At 36.6% G+C, this 16040-nt stretch overlaps 1 protein-coding gene across 1 annotated transcript in view; it reads right to left on the bottom strand.

The window, feature by feature from the left end:
* DLG2 (discs large MAGUK scaffold protein 2) overlaps nt 1-16040 on the bottom strand; it is a 1015643-nt gene that overhangs the window by 249471 nt on the left and 750132 nt on the right. The window contains 2 exon segments of the mRNA XM_040544402.1: nt 8315-8456; nt 11400-11544. Coding sequence (XP_040400336.1) covers nt 8315-8456; nt 11400-11544 — 287 coding nt within the window.

The raw sequence follows: 16040 nt of genomic DNA on the forward strand, positions 1-16040 counted from the left end.
ATTGCAGTTTTTCCAAAGACCTGTATTCGTTGGCATTTAGACAGTTTTTCATAAATGCAGTAGAAATACTGTGTAGGTTGAACTTCATCAGCTTCCAGAATTCAACACCCTCATGCTACGTATGGAATATTATAATATTTAAAATATATCACCATGATTTTTAGCATGAACTAAGCCATGTAATTCTTCCTCTACTCCTTAAATGACCAACCTGCTATGGTTTAAAATAGATACAATGCAATTTGATGATACTAGTGATCAATTAAAGTTACTTTAAAAATAATAGCTGTAATTTACACTAAATTTTAAAATAAAACAAACACGCAACCTTTGCTATCCAGCCTCAGGGAAAAAAAAAAAAAAAGCATTAAAGTACTAGCTGGAACAAATAATCTGCTGACAATGTTACAAGTGATTTAATATTACTATATGTAATTAATCCTCTTTAAGGCATAGGTTACATGCTGAGTTTAGGTTAGGCATAATGATATGATTGCTGAGAGCTAATAATTACCTGTCATATCTATATAACTGCACCAGCATACTTCTGCATGTCTTTATTTCACCGCTTATAGAGCAATGTTGGGTCAAAAACATGGTGCAAAATTCACTGTGTGAAAGCACTACCTACAATACTCAGTGCTCTTCTTCTTCATCTGTGATACAAGAGTTTCAGTTCTGTTCCCTCACAAAAAGAGCAAGAAATGCAGCTAAGCTAACTCCTTTCAGCAAATACACACTTTTCAAATATGCAGAGTGTTTTGTCAATGGATGATTGACAACTCTGGATGAAGTCAACTCATTCGAAATCCCAATGGAACACTACTAAAATCTGCAGTTCTTTATCCCTATTTTTGTACTCAACAAAAGCCCAAACCATTGTCAAACAACTGCTATTCATAGTTTTATAACATGCATAACTTCATATTATTTGTAATGCTTTAATCCTGAACAGTCAAATCTGTGCATCAACACAACTTTAAAGGTGTTTCTATAAAATAACCTCAATTCAACAAGCAGGCTTATGTAAGTACCCAAGAAACAGTTGAAGAATGCTGCTCTCAATACAGAGAAAATTTCCCCTGAGACTTCAACTTAATGGTTCTCCTTTTTCTCCCTCCCAATCCCCAGCACCTCCTCCTCATCCAGAAAATGTTATTTTGCAAAGATGCATATAGAAGAAATCAAACATGCTTTTCACAGCAAAACAGATAACTCAGACAGCTTTTCCATCCATGAATCTTTAATGTCTACCCAGAGTTAAATGTTAAAGTACATTTTTTATCCGTTGAAGCACAACAGTTTGATGGTACTATTTTCTGAAGTTAAAAAGGAAGTAAAAACTCAAGATGGTAGTTCTTTATTTTATGCATCTTTTACCTATGTTGTTTGTTAAAGCCAGAAGGAGCAACCATCTAAAAACTACAGGACTTCATTTTTTACTGGAAATAGAAAGGCAGACATCTGCTAAAGAGTAAATCGTTACTTCTATTTCAGCTCTATTAGTAGTGTATATTCCACAAAACACTAAAACAACAAATCACTTTTTTCTTCCCAATTATCATAGAAAAGTTGTCAGGAAGGGACCACTGTAGGTCATCTCATCCAATCTCATGCTTAAAGCAGGATTATTGACAATGCTAGATCAGATCAGCCTTGATTCTATCTAACCAAAAAAATCTCAAAGGATGGATACTTCACAACCCATCTGGGCAATATGCTCCAGCAGTACCTCACTAACCTGGTGTCTTTTTATTCCTTCTTAAGTTGAAATCAGATCATGCCAAACAAACACTTCCGGCCTTTGATCCTTTTTGCATTTTGTCACTACTGAGAAGAGTTTGGTTTCATCATCTTTGCTGCTGAGTGGTTGTAGGATGCTCTTAGAATGACCCTTAGTCTCCTCTTGATAACACTAAACAAGCCCCAGCTCCCTCAATGTGTCTAACTTCCATGAGATTTAAGACTCAGAATCTGATGGACCCTTTCTTGTTTATCCACATCCCTCTTGAAGTCAAAAAACAGGAACTAGTCAGTCTTCAAGAACATATCTTTATCCACTGGCCATTTTTCTCCTAACGTAGCCCAGTATTCTGATTACCTGCCTTGTAATGAGAGTTCACTTCTGGGTCCATGTTCAGCCTGGCATCTGCTGTAACCTTCAGGTCATTTTCAATGTAGCTGTAATTCAGATATTTGTTTCACAGCTCATATGAGTGCGTGCAGCTGTTCCACCCCAGGTGCAGAACTTCAAATTTCTTACTGAAACCTTATTTCAGATTTCTTACTGAACCTCCTTACTGGAGGTTTCTCCTGGCCCAATTCTTGTGTTTAATCAAGATCACTCTGGAATATAGCTCTGCCCTTCGTGATGTCAGTAACTCCACCTTAACTTACCATCATCCACAAAACTGCTGAGGGTGCGCTCTGTGTCATGATCTACGTCATTGATGAAGGTATTCAACTGACACCTAGTGTATCCTGAGGTACTCTGCTCATTGCTGCCTGCCTGACAGATGTCAAGTGATGATCATTACCCTTTCAGCCTACTGGTTCAGTCAGCTCCCAACCCAATCTCTTCTCTTAGTCCACTCTTCCTCATCTTTCAAATGAGAGCTCTGTGGGAGATTGTGTCAAAAGCCTTACCAAATCTGCTGTAGCTTGCAAAAGTGCACAGCCATGCTGAAAGAAGGCTAATAAGGAAGGTGGCAGCTTAAAATCCAGGAGATACCCAAAAGGCTACCCAGAGGGTTTCCAAGACTTTACAAATCATACCTTCGTTCCAGCTACAGATTAGATGTACCCATTTATCCAACACTTCCTTATGTCTGGATGAGAGGCTGCTGGAGGAGTTTTAAAGGGCACTCCCTGTATCCTGCAGCATGTGTGTTACAGCTTCTCCTGATCTTCACAGAGAAGAGGAATGAGATGGCCTGGACCAGTTTTGCAGCCACTCCCCAAGGCAGGTAATGGTGAAAAAGAATCGCCACATGCCCCACAGTACATCAGATGCACATTTTGTGAGTTATGGTGTGGGCCAGGGATGCCTTTGGAGCTAGCTGTGTTTTCATCCAGCAAAGAGCCATTTCTACATGAGGCAGTCCCTGCACTGTGACCCTGGTTGGTATAGGACAATCACTGCTATCCACACAGCTCATCATTTCATCAGGAAAGGCAATCAGGCTGTACAAGTACATGATTTGCTTTGGTAAATCCATGCTGACTATTCCAATTACCTTTTGGTCCCTTCAGTGCCTGGCAAAGATGATAATGTACTTAAACTCTTTCTATACTGTCTGCCATTACATCATCTCCTCTATCAGTTTTGTCCTCCATAAATTTTTGCCTTAATTTTTGAAACTAGCACACTTGCAGAATCACTTTTTGTTACCCTTCATGACCCTTGGAAATCTTAGATCAAAGCCATCAGCTTTCTGATTTTATCACTAAGCAGGCAAACAACACTTGTCTACATCTTGCATTTTAGTTCAAGAAGCTCTCAACATATCTTAGAAGGTCTTCTGATGAATTCCCAGTCTTCCAGCTCAATGGTATGGCTCATTCCTGAGTTCTCAGAAAGTTTTATTTAGAAATCATCCATGTTTCATGGAACCTATGTCTGTGTGGCAGCATCCCAAGCAATTTTGCTTAGCAATTCTCCAGAAAGACTGAAGTCTGCTCTTCTCAAGTCTACGGTCATAACTTGCTGACTACCTTTCCAGACTTCCTTTGAATCATGGACTCCACCAACTCACGGTCACTCTGATCTGAGCTGTTACTTATTACCACCTTTCGGACTGGTTCTTCCCTTTTCATGAGCAGTAAGTCAAGCAGAGAATTATACCTGTTTATCCCCTTGAGGAGCATTAGGAAATCGTTAATACCACAACCAAGGAATTGCCTGGACTGCCTGCACAACACTTCCATCTTACTAGAAACTAGTATATCTTTTATATCTAAGCAATATATGTCACATTCTACTGACCTGAAATTTTGTTATTTTATTTGAATTTTAAAATGTGACAATCTTTTTATAAAAATACAGGAAGGAAAAGCTTCCATCCCCAGGGAATTTAAAATGAATCCAACAAAACAGAAAATAAATTATGCCTTTCAACTGACAGCATTCTGGACCAATAGCATACACAACTTACAAAAGCTCAGTAATTAAAGAATAACACCCAGCTTCATTAAAATTTGTGGCTGAGGATGATTTGGTACTTTTCTATCCTTTGTGCTCTGATCAAGCTATTTTTTTCCTACAGTTTAATTAAGTAAAATATGTACTGATTTTTTCCAGATGCTGATTCAATATCAGATCAAAAATGCAAGTTTTTATCAACAGAAACATGTATTTTGTTGGCCCAAAAAAATATTCAGGTAAAGAAAAATCTGCAACTGGAATAAAAAAAAAAAAAAAAAAAGAGTAAGAAGAGTAAGTGGACAAGTTATGATGAATGTTCAACTGTTTTGGCTTTACCAACAGATTCATTAAAGCAAAGAAGTTAAAAGAAAGCTTGTCATCAGCTTCACTCAAGTCGTATGTACAACAAATTCTGAGATTGCAAATGCCTCTTACAGTGGAGAAGTTACTGTTCCAAATATTTTTAGTCGGCACAAATGAAAAATCTGACAGAAGTGTTGCCATATTATGACTGCATGGGTAATAAATTTCCTTATGTGATCACCATGTAAATTAACCCTGAAAACCTATTATAGTGAGAACCAGGTAGTTTTAATGGATAGCACTGCAGTAGTTGGCAATTATCTTAATTATAAAAAATTATGTGAAGAAACCTAATTATAAATGCTGCAGTCAAGGGATCTATAGGGTTCACTAGAATTATCAATATGATAATTAACTTCCCAAAAGATTTTAAGTCTTTCTAAACTGATCAGCAACAAAGACTTTCAAAATATCTTCTCATTTTAAAGGCACACTCATCAGCAAATCCTATTGCACTGCACAGAGATAGTGCAATCACCATTCCCAGTTTATAGCTGTCAAAATTTGTCAGATTTAACTGTGGCATTTTTCAATAGTCCCACTTAAATTAATAGGCAATAATCAGCTACACAGTCATGAAAGAGAAAGAAAGAAAGAAAGAAAGAAAGAAAGAAAGAAAGAGAGGGAGAGAGAAAGAAAGAGAGAGAGAGAGAAAGAGAGAAAGAGAGAGAGAGGAAAGAGAAAGAAAGAAAGAAAGAAAGAATGAAAGAAAGAATGAAAGAAAGAATGAAAGAAAGAAGGAAAGAAAGAAAGAAAGAAAGAAAGAAAGAAAGAAAGAAAGAAAGAAAAAAAGAAAGAAAGGAAGAAAGGAAGAAATGAAGGAAGGAAGGAAGGAAGGAAGGAAGGAAGGAAGTAAGTAAGGAAGGAAGAAAGAAAGAAAGAAAGAAAGAAAGAAAGAAAGAAAGAAAGAAAGAAAGGAAGAAAGAAAGAAAGAAAAAGAAAGAAAGGAAGAGAAAAAAAGAAAGGAAGGAAGGAAGGAAGGAAAGAAGGAAGGAAGAAAGGAAGAAAGAAAGAAAGATAGAAAGACAGAAAGAAAGAGAAAGAAAGAAAGAAGAATGTTCAGTGTCATTCAAGGGCTAGAAGGTTTAATTTTGAAGGTCAGAGCTTTTCAGTCATAGTAGTCAGAGGAGAAAGCTGGTCTCCTGGCTCTTGTTCGTGTGTCTCTCAGATAGTGCTGTATGATGTGTGTTCAGTGAGGAAATCCAGCAGCAGGAAGTGCCATTTTTCTTATTACACATCGCTGTATTCATTTAATCTTTGTGCTACTGTATCCTGGATATCAGTGTAGCATATAAACTATATCACTACTAAAATTAAGTCCATAATAGCCTCTTCCTTCATTAGGTTGAAATAAAGACTTGTTTAAAATAAAGTTTGTTATTTGATTTGGTCTGTTGCATTCAGGGTCTGCTTGTATTATTTGACATCTTTATTTCTGCCAGCGTCCTATACATGCCACAGAAGGTGATGCTTGCAGATTTGATAGTGCCAATCCTACACACTTCAGATAGCAGACGTTCGTTAGAAAACATATTAATTTGGAAGTCCAGATAGGAAGAATGCAGGAGAGGAATACTCAGAATATATTGTGCTTTTCTGGACATTCATTTTTTACCCAAATAACACAAAATGAAGGTTGGCATGAATACCTCAGCCAAGAATTAGACTATGTAAGTATTTGGATTTACTGTCAGGACCTAAACCAACAAAATTAACTTGTTTAAAAATGAAAATGATTGGAGTAGGAAGACATCTTTCTTCCTAAGAAGACCAAAAAAACATTGATGTATTTCAGTAAGTATCTTGCATGATTCTTCCAGCAGGTATGCTTTCTACTGGATACCTACCTCGACAATGGACTAGAACTGTCATTGCCTTCACTTCTGTTTTATAACTATTGTTCCCCAACCCCCTTTTTTTTTTAAAAAAAAAAAAAGTACAATCAATTAAAATGTTAAAATCAGCTACAAGGAACAGAAACAAAGGATTTCTAAGGATACTTCTCCATTACCTTACAGTTTTACTAACTTTTTAAATGATCTTTGCATTCTGAGTGCAGTTTTTCTCCTGTTTTAGGATTCCTTCCCATATTATCTGTGACTTTTGGGTCTCCTTAGCTATCTACTTTTAAGATTGCATTTTTTGTTGTTTTTAAACTTTGCCAACACATTGTCAATAATAATGGTGCTGATGTCTCATTACAGAAAGAGATAAAACAATACTACAAGTCTTCATCATTGTAATCTAGATACTATATTGGTATTCTTCCTATACATAGGCATTTTAGAAATTATGATGTCAGTACGAACTCAGGTAAAGCCTTGTTGCGCAATTTAATGAAATCAGAATTTTGACTATTAATTAAAAAATGTAACTTCTTGGAACCCTTTGGAGAAAATTCATCCTGACTGAATGTCTCATAAATTGAAGGAAAGCAACATTGTTTCTGCATCCTCAATCAAAACAAAGGAGAAATTATTTTAGCCAAGACAGGGAAGCAAGGTGTGGTTTCCATAAATTTATGTCCTGATTAAAACTGTATCATGATTTAGTTACTCTGAATCTGTCTGATCCAACAAGTTAAGCAGCTTGAGATCTTAATCTTATGCAACAAGAAATATGAAATGCAAATTTGCAAGTTATGAAGCTGACAAATGCATAAGTGGGTGAGATTCTTTGGCCTAAGATACACAGTAGGTCAGGTTAGATGACCACAAACAGTGCCCCTTTCAGCTTTAAACACAACGAATCTATAAATACTGAAGTACAGGAAAAAAATATCTAATTTTCTGTGGTACCAGACATTAAAAGATAAGGTACTAGCCAAATAAGATAAATACACAGTGTTTTATCAGTGCCATTCACAACACAAGGCATAAAATAACTCTTCCTGCATTTTCCTGTGTCTTTTCTACCTGGAAATCAACTAAATGTATTAAATTTTATTACCTTATGTCCACAATCCTTTTTGGATTGTTAAAAACAAAACAAAACAAAAAAACAACCAAAAAAAAAACACAGAAAACAAACAAACAAAAAAAACATTGGAAGCTATTTCCAGGGTCATTTTGCTGATAATCACAAGAACTCCTTTTATAAATGTATCAAGTGCCACTGTACAGAGTTTCCTTTTAACCTCTATACTCCCACTGAAAGCTCATTCATATTATGATTCTCTAATGGTTATGAGACTTTTTCTAGTTTCCCACCTAAATTCATTCACAGACAGTTTACAGCCAGTTTATACAATATTTTTTTTTTCTTTTCCCATATTGTTTACTCTCTGTGTCATTTATCTTTCAATGTGTGTACACAGAGCAATTACAGGCTATCTCAGCCTTGCTTTCACTGAACTAAACAAGACAGACCTTTCAGAGTACACTCTCACAGACAGGTACAAACACATGTACAGCCACTCCACCCATACATGCAGTGAGCCAGATGAGTCACTGATCCTGAGATCTCCTAGTTGTGCCGGTAAGAAGCTATCACAGCTAATACACCTCTTAAGAAACAGAATGTTTTGCTCAGTGCCAGCACTGCTCTAATGCAGCCATGTTGTTTAGGAACTAGTGCAGGATTGTACCCAGAAAACATGGACCTCAGGTCAGCATTCATTCATGAGATCTTTCTCTTAGATGTCTCTATACCTGTAACAGTTATGATTTGTCTTCCCTTGAACACGGGTGAAAACAACTATATGCTGTGTGCCGTCAGGGGTGCATGGAATGCTTTACCTTGCTTTACCAATGCTTTAACAATGTTCTTTGCAATTGCCATGAAATGTAACAAAGAAAAGCATCTGACCTGGTGTAGTCATCCTCCACCAGCATGTGCTTTGGAATGGGTGAATATCTTCCCGGTGAGATAGGGGCCAGAGATGCCTTGTACTCTAAAGTGCCGTTGTTTCCAGAAGAGAGTATATGATTTTCCATCGGTGGAGAATAAGCTGGTGGTAAGAATAAGCATTTTCTGTTAGCCATTTCTATATTTGATTAGGTCACAACTGCATCATTTTTATTTAAGTACCAAGAATATGCTTGTTGCTGTAAATAACACCAAAACAGACAGTCCATGCCTGATAGAGCTTAAAATTTAAAAAGACAGAATGAGCAGCTGGAGTTTTCCCAAAGGGTTGATAATAACAAACAAAACAACAGCAACAACAACAACAACAATAATAATGATAATGGTTCATTTTGCAGGAATTGAATCTCTAAAAGGGATCCAAGTAAGAAAGGATAGTTTGGAAGATGGGAAACAAAGACTTTCTTCAATTATTACAGACTCAAAGAAGGAAATGTAAATAGGAGAGAATGAGATTAAAAGCACACATCTTTTTGGCTCCATTGTACAGAAGTGGGAGTAATACAGTAAGAGCTCATTGCAGGATTAGAGCAGGAATTGTATGTCAAGAACTATGTATGATGAAGACTTAAAGCTCCGATTTACTTAAGGTGCCACATTTTCCCATGTAATTGAAATTTCAGTACCAATATAAATTGTATTATTTAGAACTCAGTAAATCTGTATACAAAACAGAAATTGGATACAAATCTCACACAAATTAATGACTAATAATGACAATTACAGGATGGTGCTGTCTGATTCTTTGGTCTGTGGATTTTGTTATTTGTTTGCTTTTTGCCATTCTCAAGTTACTGTAATCAAATCTCTAGTTAATGTAATTAGAAAAGGAAATGATAAGTAGCAAAAACAAAGACATGCTTCTGTAATGAGCTACAACTAATTTTCTCATGAAAAGAAGTCTTTCTAGTCTTATTTTCAGTCCTTCCTTCAGATGCTGAGATTCAGAATGCTTCAAAGCAAAATATCCCTACAGGGAAAGGCCATTACCCATTCTGAAATACTCTGAACATGCAGGTATAATGAAAGGTTCCCCAAGGATAAATGAATCTCTATGCACCAACAGCCTGGGATGGGCTACTGCAAATCTTTTCAACCTTTACTCCCTCTCTGGAATTGCTTCTGTCTGTTCATATGCTGCTGATCTATAGTCTGACATAATAAAACACACTCTTTTAGAACTCTCAAATTATTTTAGGAAGTATTATAATGCTGGAGATTGGATAGGGACATTTAGCAGTTTTACTTGTTGGGCTTTGCTAAGATTCAGACCAGACTGCTACTGAACAATCTTGACTGCCGTCTGTTGTAACATTTGCTAAGTAAATAGGTATCCTCAGCACAGTTGAATATGCCACCTGATGTGCATCTTACAAAACCTTCTCTTTTATTTTAATGGAGCAGTCTGAATAAAGAGGATTATGGATATGAAGCTTTCCCCTCAACTTTTTCAGTTCACAGTGGCAACGCACTGCAAATGAACAGATAAAATTAATCTCTTATCTTTTACAGGGAAAATCTACCTTTCCCGGTCCTTAGTTCCCTGACCTTAAATGCCCCTAGTATTATGGCAGAAGATCGAGATGTGTATGGGTCAGTTGCTGAAACTCTTCAAAAATTAAAATGTCACCCAGTTGTTAGGTGGTGCACCTGTTCCCTTTTGGTAGTGAAACCCCAGGCAGACAGTTTTTAGCGAAGAACTGAATGAAGGAAGGGAGTTTCAGTAACAAAGTGGTTAGACTAGCAGGCATTAGTGGTATAGAGAGCTACAATTGAAATGTTAAGATCACTGTTTATGAGAAGAGAATGGGAATGGAAACATCAAGAGGACTGGCAGAAGGAGGTTTATAAGAATGGCACGTATTGATAGCACCTAGATTCATCAGTAGGTTATCAAACATAGAATAACTATGGGCAACTTCTCAGGACAGCCTAAACCCAAACTAAAACAAAGACTCAAGCCATTAAGAAATGATAGCAGGAGATAAAGACTAGATTGGAGTCTAGGACACTCAGACAAGGAGACAAAGGAGAAGAGAGTAAATCCTGATAGAGAGAAAAACCTAATCACAGTCATCTCCTTAAGACTACAAAAAGCATATAGTCAAGCAGGTTGGCAACCTAAGAAGGTGGTGTATGTGTATGGTAAGGACTCCACAGCCACCCACCCTTGTACTTGGTCATCTCAGGGAATCTTAGCAAGCTTACCTTGCATGTTTTTTTGCTTGAACACCGAAAAGAAGTCTAGATGATTTTCAGTACATGGATATTACAGCCTGAGTGAAATCAGTTTGTTTTAAAATAAAATAATCTTCCCTTCTTATGAGATCCTGCACTGAGCTTTATTAACAATTAAACAACCAAAAGTCGTTCCAGCAACTTTTCCTACAGCAGGGAAGATATTTAATTCAAGGACAAATAAATTCTTAGTCCTCAGTGAAGGAACAGCAGATGAACATACGTAAAGTTAATGGGCGGAGTGAGAACGAAGCAAAATGGAGTAGGAATTTAGGAAGTGGATACACATAGAAAATGGGCAGATTTATGTAGATAGAGCAGTGATTTTACATTCCAAGTAAATATTTTATGAAAATATCATATCCATTTTTCTCAAGCTTTTCAGTAAGTTTGTTTGGATCGTTTGCTGCTTGTTCTGATTTTTCAGTGGACAGAGGACTCCATTCTTCAAATCCAATCATACTTCAAAATATATCTGCATATGTATATCACTGTAATTGTCACAAGCGTTACAGTTCAATCTGATTACTTGGATGTTGTCTAATTTGAGTCAGCACAGCAGTACATCATCTACACTGTTACTTTTGCTGCAAATATACTTTAGTTGAACTGTATTATTGGTAATATTTCACAAGTGTAGCTTACTTAGGTGGCATCAAACATTTTATTTTTGTTGCCTTCCACACTTTCATAAACTTTAATGGAGTACTTTGGACAAGCTATGAAACAAACACAATGATCTGACAAATTGATGTTTCATACAAAATGAATTACAATAGTCACTTACAGTGAGTAATATCTGGTGGGCCATAAGGATCAGTCATGTAAATGGTGGTGGGCTTTCCAACTTTCAGATACACTACATCTGATGTGTTCTTCAGTATCGCTACTGCCTCTTCATGGGTAACTTCTTCTAAACTGTAATTATTTACCTTAAAGGATAAATCAGACAGGTTGAGTTAGGATGCAGCAACAGACAAAAAAAAAAAAAAAAAGACACTCTCACAGTTGTCATGATGTTGGAAAAACTGCTGTAGACAAAGAGCACTGAAGATATTGGAAGTGGTATTACAGCAAGGTAGAAAATAAAGTTTTCTTAGCATATCCATATTCAAAGACTAACTTAACAGTTTTGATAATGTCGGAGAAACATAATGGGTTGAGATGGCACCTGGTCTTGTCAGTAGATAAGTACTTTGTGATATTTTTCTGATAGTATCATCATTAATGTAAAACTATATTTAATAATAATTTAATAACTTAACACACCAGATCATTTACAGAAACTGCCTATATTATTTGGCCTACCAAGATTAACTGTCCAAATCCATCTCATAGCATGGATGGCTAGGACCTCCAATATTCTTAACACCCCAAATCTTTCCATCCATAATATGTCATTGATAGTTGGAATAATAAGAGATACAAAGTGATATAAAGAATAAGGGGCTGCCTGTGAGGTGCAGGAAATGGAAAAAAAAAAAAACAACAACAACAACAAAAAACAGTTCTGTGTGCAGGAAGGAGGTTTTGAGTGTGAAGGTTTATCAGTTTTCTGGAAGCACGAGACAGACATTGAAAAAAATGAGGATGTGGTATTAGCTCTGTGCTCTATCCCAAAAGAAAAATACTTAACCAATAAGAGGATTAAATAGGGATGGAAACAGTGACAACAAGCCTTGCCTATTTATGCTTTACTCCAAAAAGAAAAAAAAATCAAAAGAAAAATGTCAGAAGGGGTATACAATTTATTCACACATAAATCCACTGTATCTACTGAACGTCAACAATAGGTTGTGCTCCTATCAACAGACTAGTGAATGTTCCCTACACCAAAAAGGATACAGCCTGAACAGAGAAGTCACAGGATAGAGAAAAGAAGGGTGTAGATTTAGCTTTGAGACGTGTGGTGTAAGGCAATAGAAAAAGCTTCATTTCAAGGTGAATGTCGTGTATGAAACATTTGACTGTGATTTAAAGCGCCATCCTTCAACTTTTACAGTTATTGCAAGGATTTCTTGTAAAGTTTATTCATGATGGAAGAAAAAGAAGCTGCTCAACTGTAGTGTAATATAGTACTGCAGTAAATCACAGAAGGCAATGCATGCTTTCTAAGGAACTTAGTATCAGTAAATAATCAGAGACTTGGCTGTGAGAGTAAGCTACTGGCAAAGGAATTAACTGGGTAATTGGTAACCAAAGAGAAATTCAGATACTATGAAAAACTGGAAGACTATTTGTACCCAGATGATTTCATCAACACCAAGAGATACTACTATTTAACAATACTATTGGATAGTATTGTCAAATATAAGGATTATGTTTAAATTTTGATCCTTTTATGATTCTCAGACTTGGTTTTAAGGTTAATTGAAAGAGGCAATGACAGGCTTATTATGACAATTTGACACGAAGAACTATGATACAACTTAACTGTCAGAAGAGAGTTACTAACATGGTATGCTGTATTTTGACAGGTCTTCCATTTAAATAAAAAATCTGATCCCTACCTTCTATAAATTTATCTCTATTTAATTATTTATTTTTGTTAGGAACAGCATTAACATACATTTGCACTTTTAATAAATAAATGCCTTTTAAATTACTAGGCTGGTAGGATGCTGAAATCTAGCCTCTCTTAGTTATATATTTCAAAACCATCTCAAATGCTGAAAATTCACATTTTTGTCAACACAACCATATAGTTACCCTTTATCTTCCCTCCTTTCCATGTTGTTTGTGCATTATCACAGAACAGTTGAGGTTGGAAAAGACCGCCAGATTTCATCTGTTCCCACCCCTGCTCAAGCAAGGACACCCAGAGCAGGGTGCCCAGGACCAGGTCCGGGCAGCTTTTGAAGACCTCCAAGAAGGGAGATTCAATAACCACTCTTGGCAACCTATTATTATATACTGTTGTGTTTCATCTCAACTCTACAAGCTTTTTGAAGTAAAAGAAAATCTCACTAAATAACCTTCCACTATACTTCTGCTTAATAAAAGATGCTCTTAGCCAAAAAAATAAAGGAACACAAAATAAAATATCATAGCAGTATCTGGATTTTGACAACTTGTAAATTTTTTTTTCTTTTTCCTCTGGGAATCTAGCTGATAAAAATCATGGTAAGACTGTTTCCATCACTGCACACTTGGATATCACAGTTGTGCAACTGGAGGATAAATTACCACTTTAGAAACAGGAAATTTAGCATGATACATAGAACATTTATACTTTCTATGACAGGTCTTCTTCTCTATCTAACAATGACTTTACAGGACAGGTATCTCACCAACTCTGCGTATAAGTTGTACAAATTTTAAAGTTAAAATACAAATTAAAGACCAAGTAATTCTAAACTAAGAAGTAATGCCTGAGCAATTATGAACTATTCTTTATACACTTAAAGGTCTTAAAAATCCTTGCAAAGTTTATATAACTTTTTTTTCCTCATTTCTAGTACATATAAGCTTAAATGTGCAGAATATTGTAGAAAATGAGTATGCAGAGCCAGAACTTGGTAGAATTTGAAAGAAGGTAACACGAGTGAAATCAAGATACAAAGGAGAGCTTCAAAGAAGCTGGATGAAAACTTGTGGAGAAAAAAAGGGCCCTTCAAAGTGAATGGAGTTCTGCTATAAAAAGCATTCCAGCAAGGAGATAAAACCACCTTCCTTAGTCATTGCTGAGATCAATTTAGAATTACAGTATATAAAATATACTATGCATTCCCCAGTTTCATTCAAAAGGTAGCTCTTTGCTTTGGGCCTACAATTCCCAGTATTACTAGAATGTGCAAGCACCCATAACTTTTCTTCTTTTTCCTATTCATAAAGCAATCATCACAAATAAAGACATTTGAATGTATTATACAAAAACGAAAACCTGAATACATTGATTACATTGTTTAACTCCCTAGATATTATTGCAAGACGATTGTGGTATGCCATTTTTTTCATAAGGAAATCTCTGGATATCATCTCTCTAAACATCATGCCAGAGATGGTGATTATTAGGAAATACGATATTGCAATTGTTTTTTCTGATGACTTGGGGAGAGGAGAAACTCCCATAAAAAGCTCCAAGAGATACAATTTCTTGAACTTCTCCTTGTTTCCCTGAAAGATGCTTCTTTGAACTGAATTTTATCTACAACCATAAATCTGACTGTGTTTCACTGGTTGTGGCACAGCCAGTGCATGAGATAAGAGAGCTTCACTTCCTGCTGCCACAAAAACCATAGTGGAGGATGTAGTTCCAAAAAAAAAGTTGAGTCAGAGGTAGAGATGATAGAGAGTGGGAGATGTGCACAAAATACAAAATCAAATTGTATAGGGCATAGCCCCCTCTAAGATGCTGAGATATTTACGCAGAAGGGCTAGCACTGGAGCTATGTGGATGGAACAGGTACTTCACACCAACATTCTGGCTCTAGGACACCAATTTAAATAGAAATTTAAGGGGAAAAAAAAACCCTAAGGCAAATGCAAAAAAAAGAAGTTCATCTGAGTGGTAAAAGCATTTCTCAGTTCAAGAGTTGGATACCTGAGCCACAGAATACAACCATGGGAGCCAGAGGACAGAAATCAGAAAGAAAATAGGCATGGAGCAAGTGAGGCTTTTCTGAAATGTACCATATAGAGAAAATTCAGAAATGCCTACAGAAGGTGGCAGCAAGCACAAGTAGCCTGGGAGGAACAAAGAAATTGTCTGAGAAGCCTGTGATCAGGTTAGAAAAGCTAAAGCCCAGATATAATTAAATCCAGCCAGGGACAGATTCTTTGTCAGCGAAATGAACAGTGGGACCAAGTGCACCTTGGCAGGTTTGCTGATGACACCAAACTGTGTGGTGTGGTTGACATGCTGGAAGGAAGGGATGGCATCCAGAGGGATCTGGGCAGGCCTGATAGGTGGGCTTGTGTGAACCTCATGAGGTTCAACAGGGTCAAGTGCAAGGTCCTGCATCTGGGTCAGGGCAATCCCAAGCACAAATACAGGCAGAGAATAGATTGAGAGCAGCCCTGAGGAGAAGGGCCTGGGGGTGATGACTGGTGAGAAGCTCAACATGAGCTGTCAGTGTGTGCTTGCAGCACAGAAAACCAACCATATGCTAGGCTGCCTCAAAAGCAGAGTAGCCAGCAGTGTGAAAAAGGGAATTCTCCCTAAGGTCCCTTCCAACCCAAACCATTTTATGATTCTATGAAATGCAAACTGCACCTGAAGTAAAAAAGAAATCAGGAAAGCTGTTTCTATAAACAGAAGGAATGTTATAAGACATACTGATATTACAGGAAAATGATGAGGAAAAAATAATATAGTAATTGAGAAGGAAATTAAAGATACTTACAAGTCCAATCAAAAAATATATTTGAGTGTTGGGGAAAATCAGTATGAAATATTGCCAAAGAGATATAAAAAGACTGCTTTTTT

This window comes from Cygnus olor, chromosome 1 (assembly GCF_009769625.2).
Source record: "Cygnus olor isolate bCygOlo1 chromosome 1, bCygOlo1.pri.v2, whole genome shotgun sequence".
NCBI lineage: Eukaryota > Metazoa > Chordata > Aves > Anseriformes > Anatidae > Cygnus > Cygnus olor.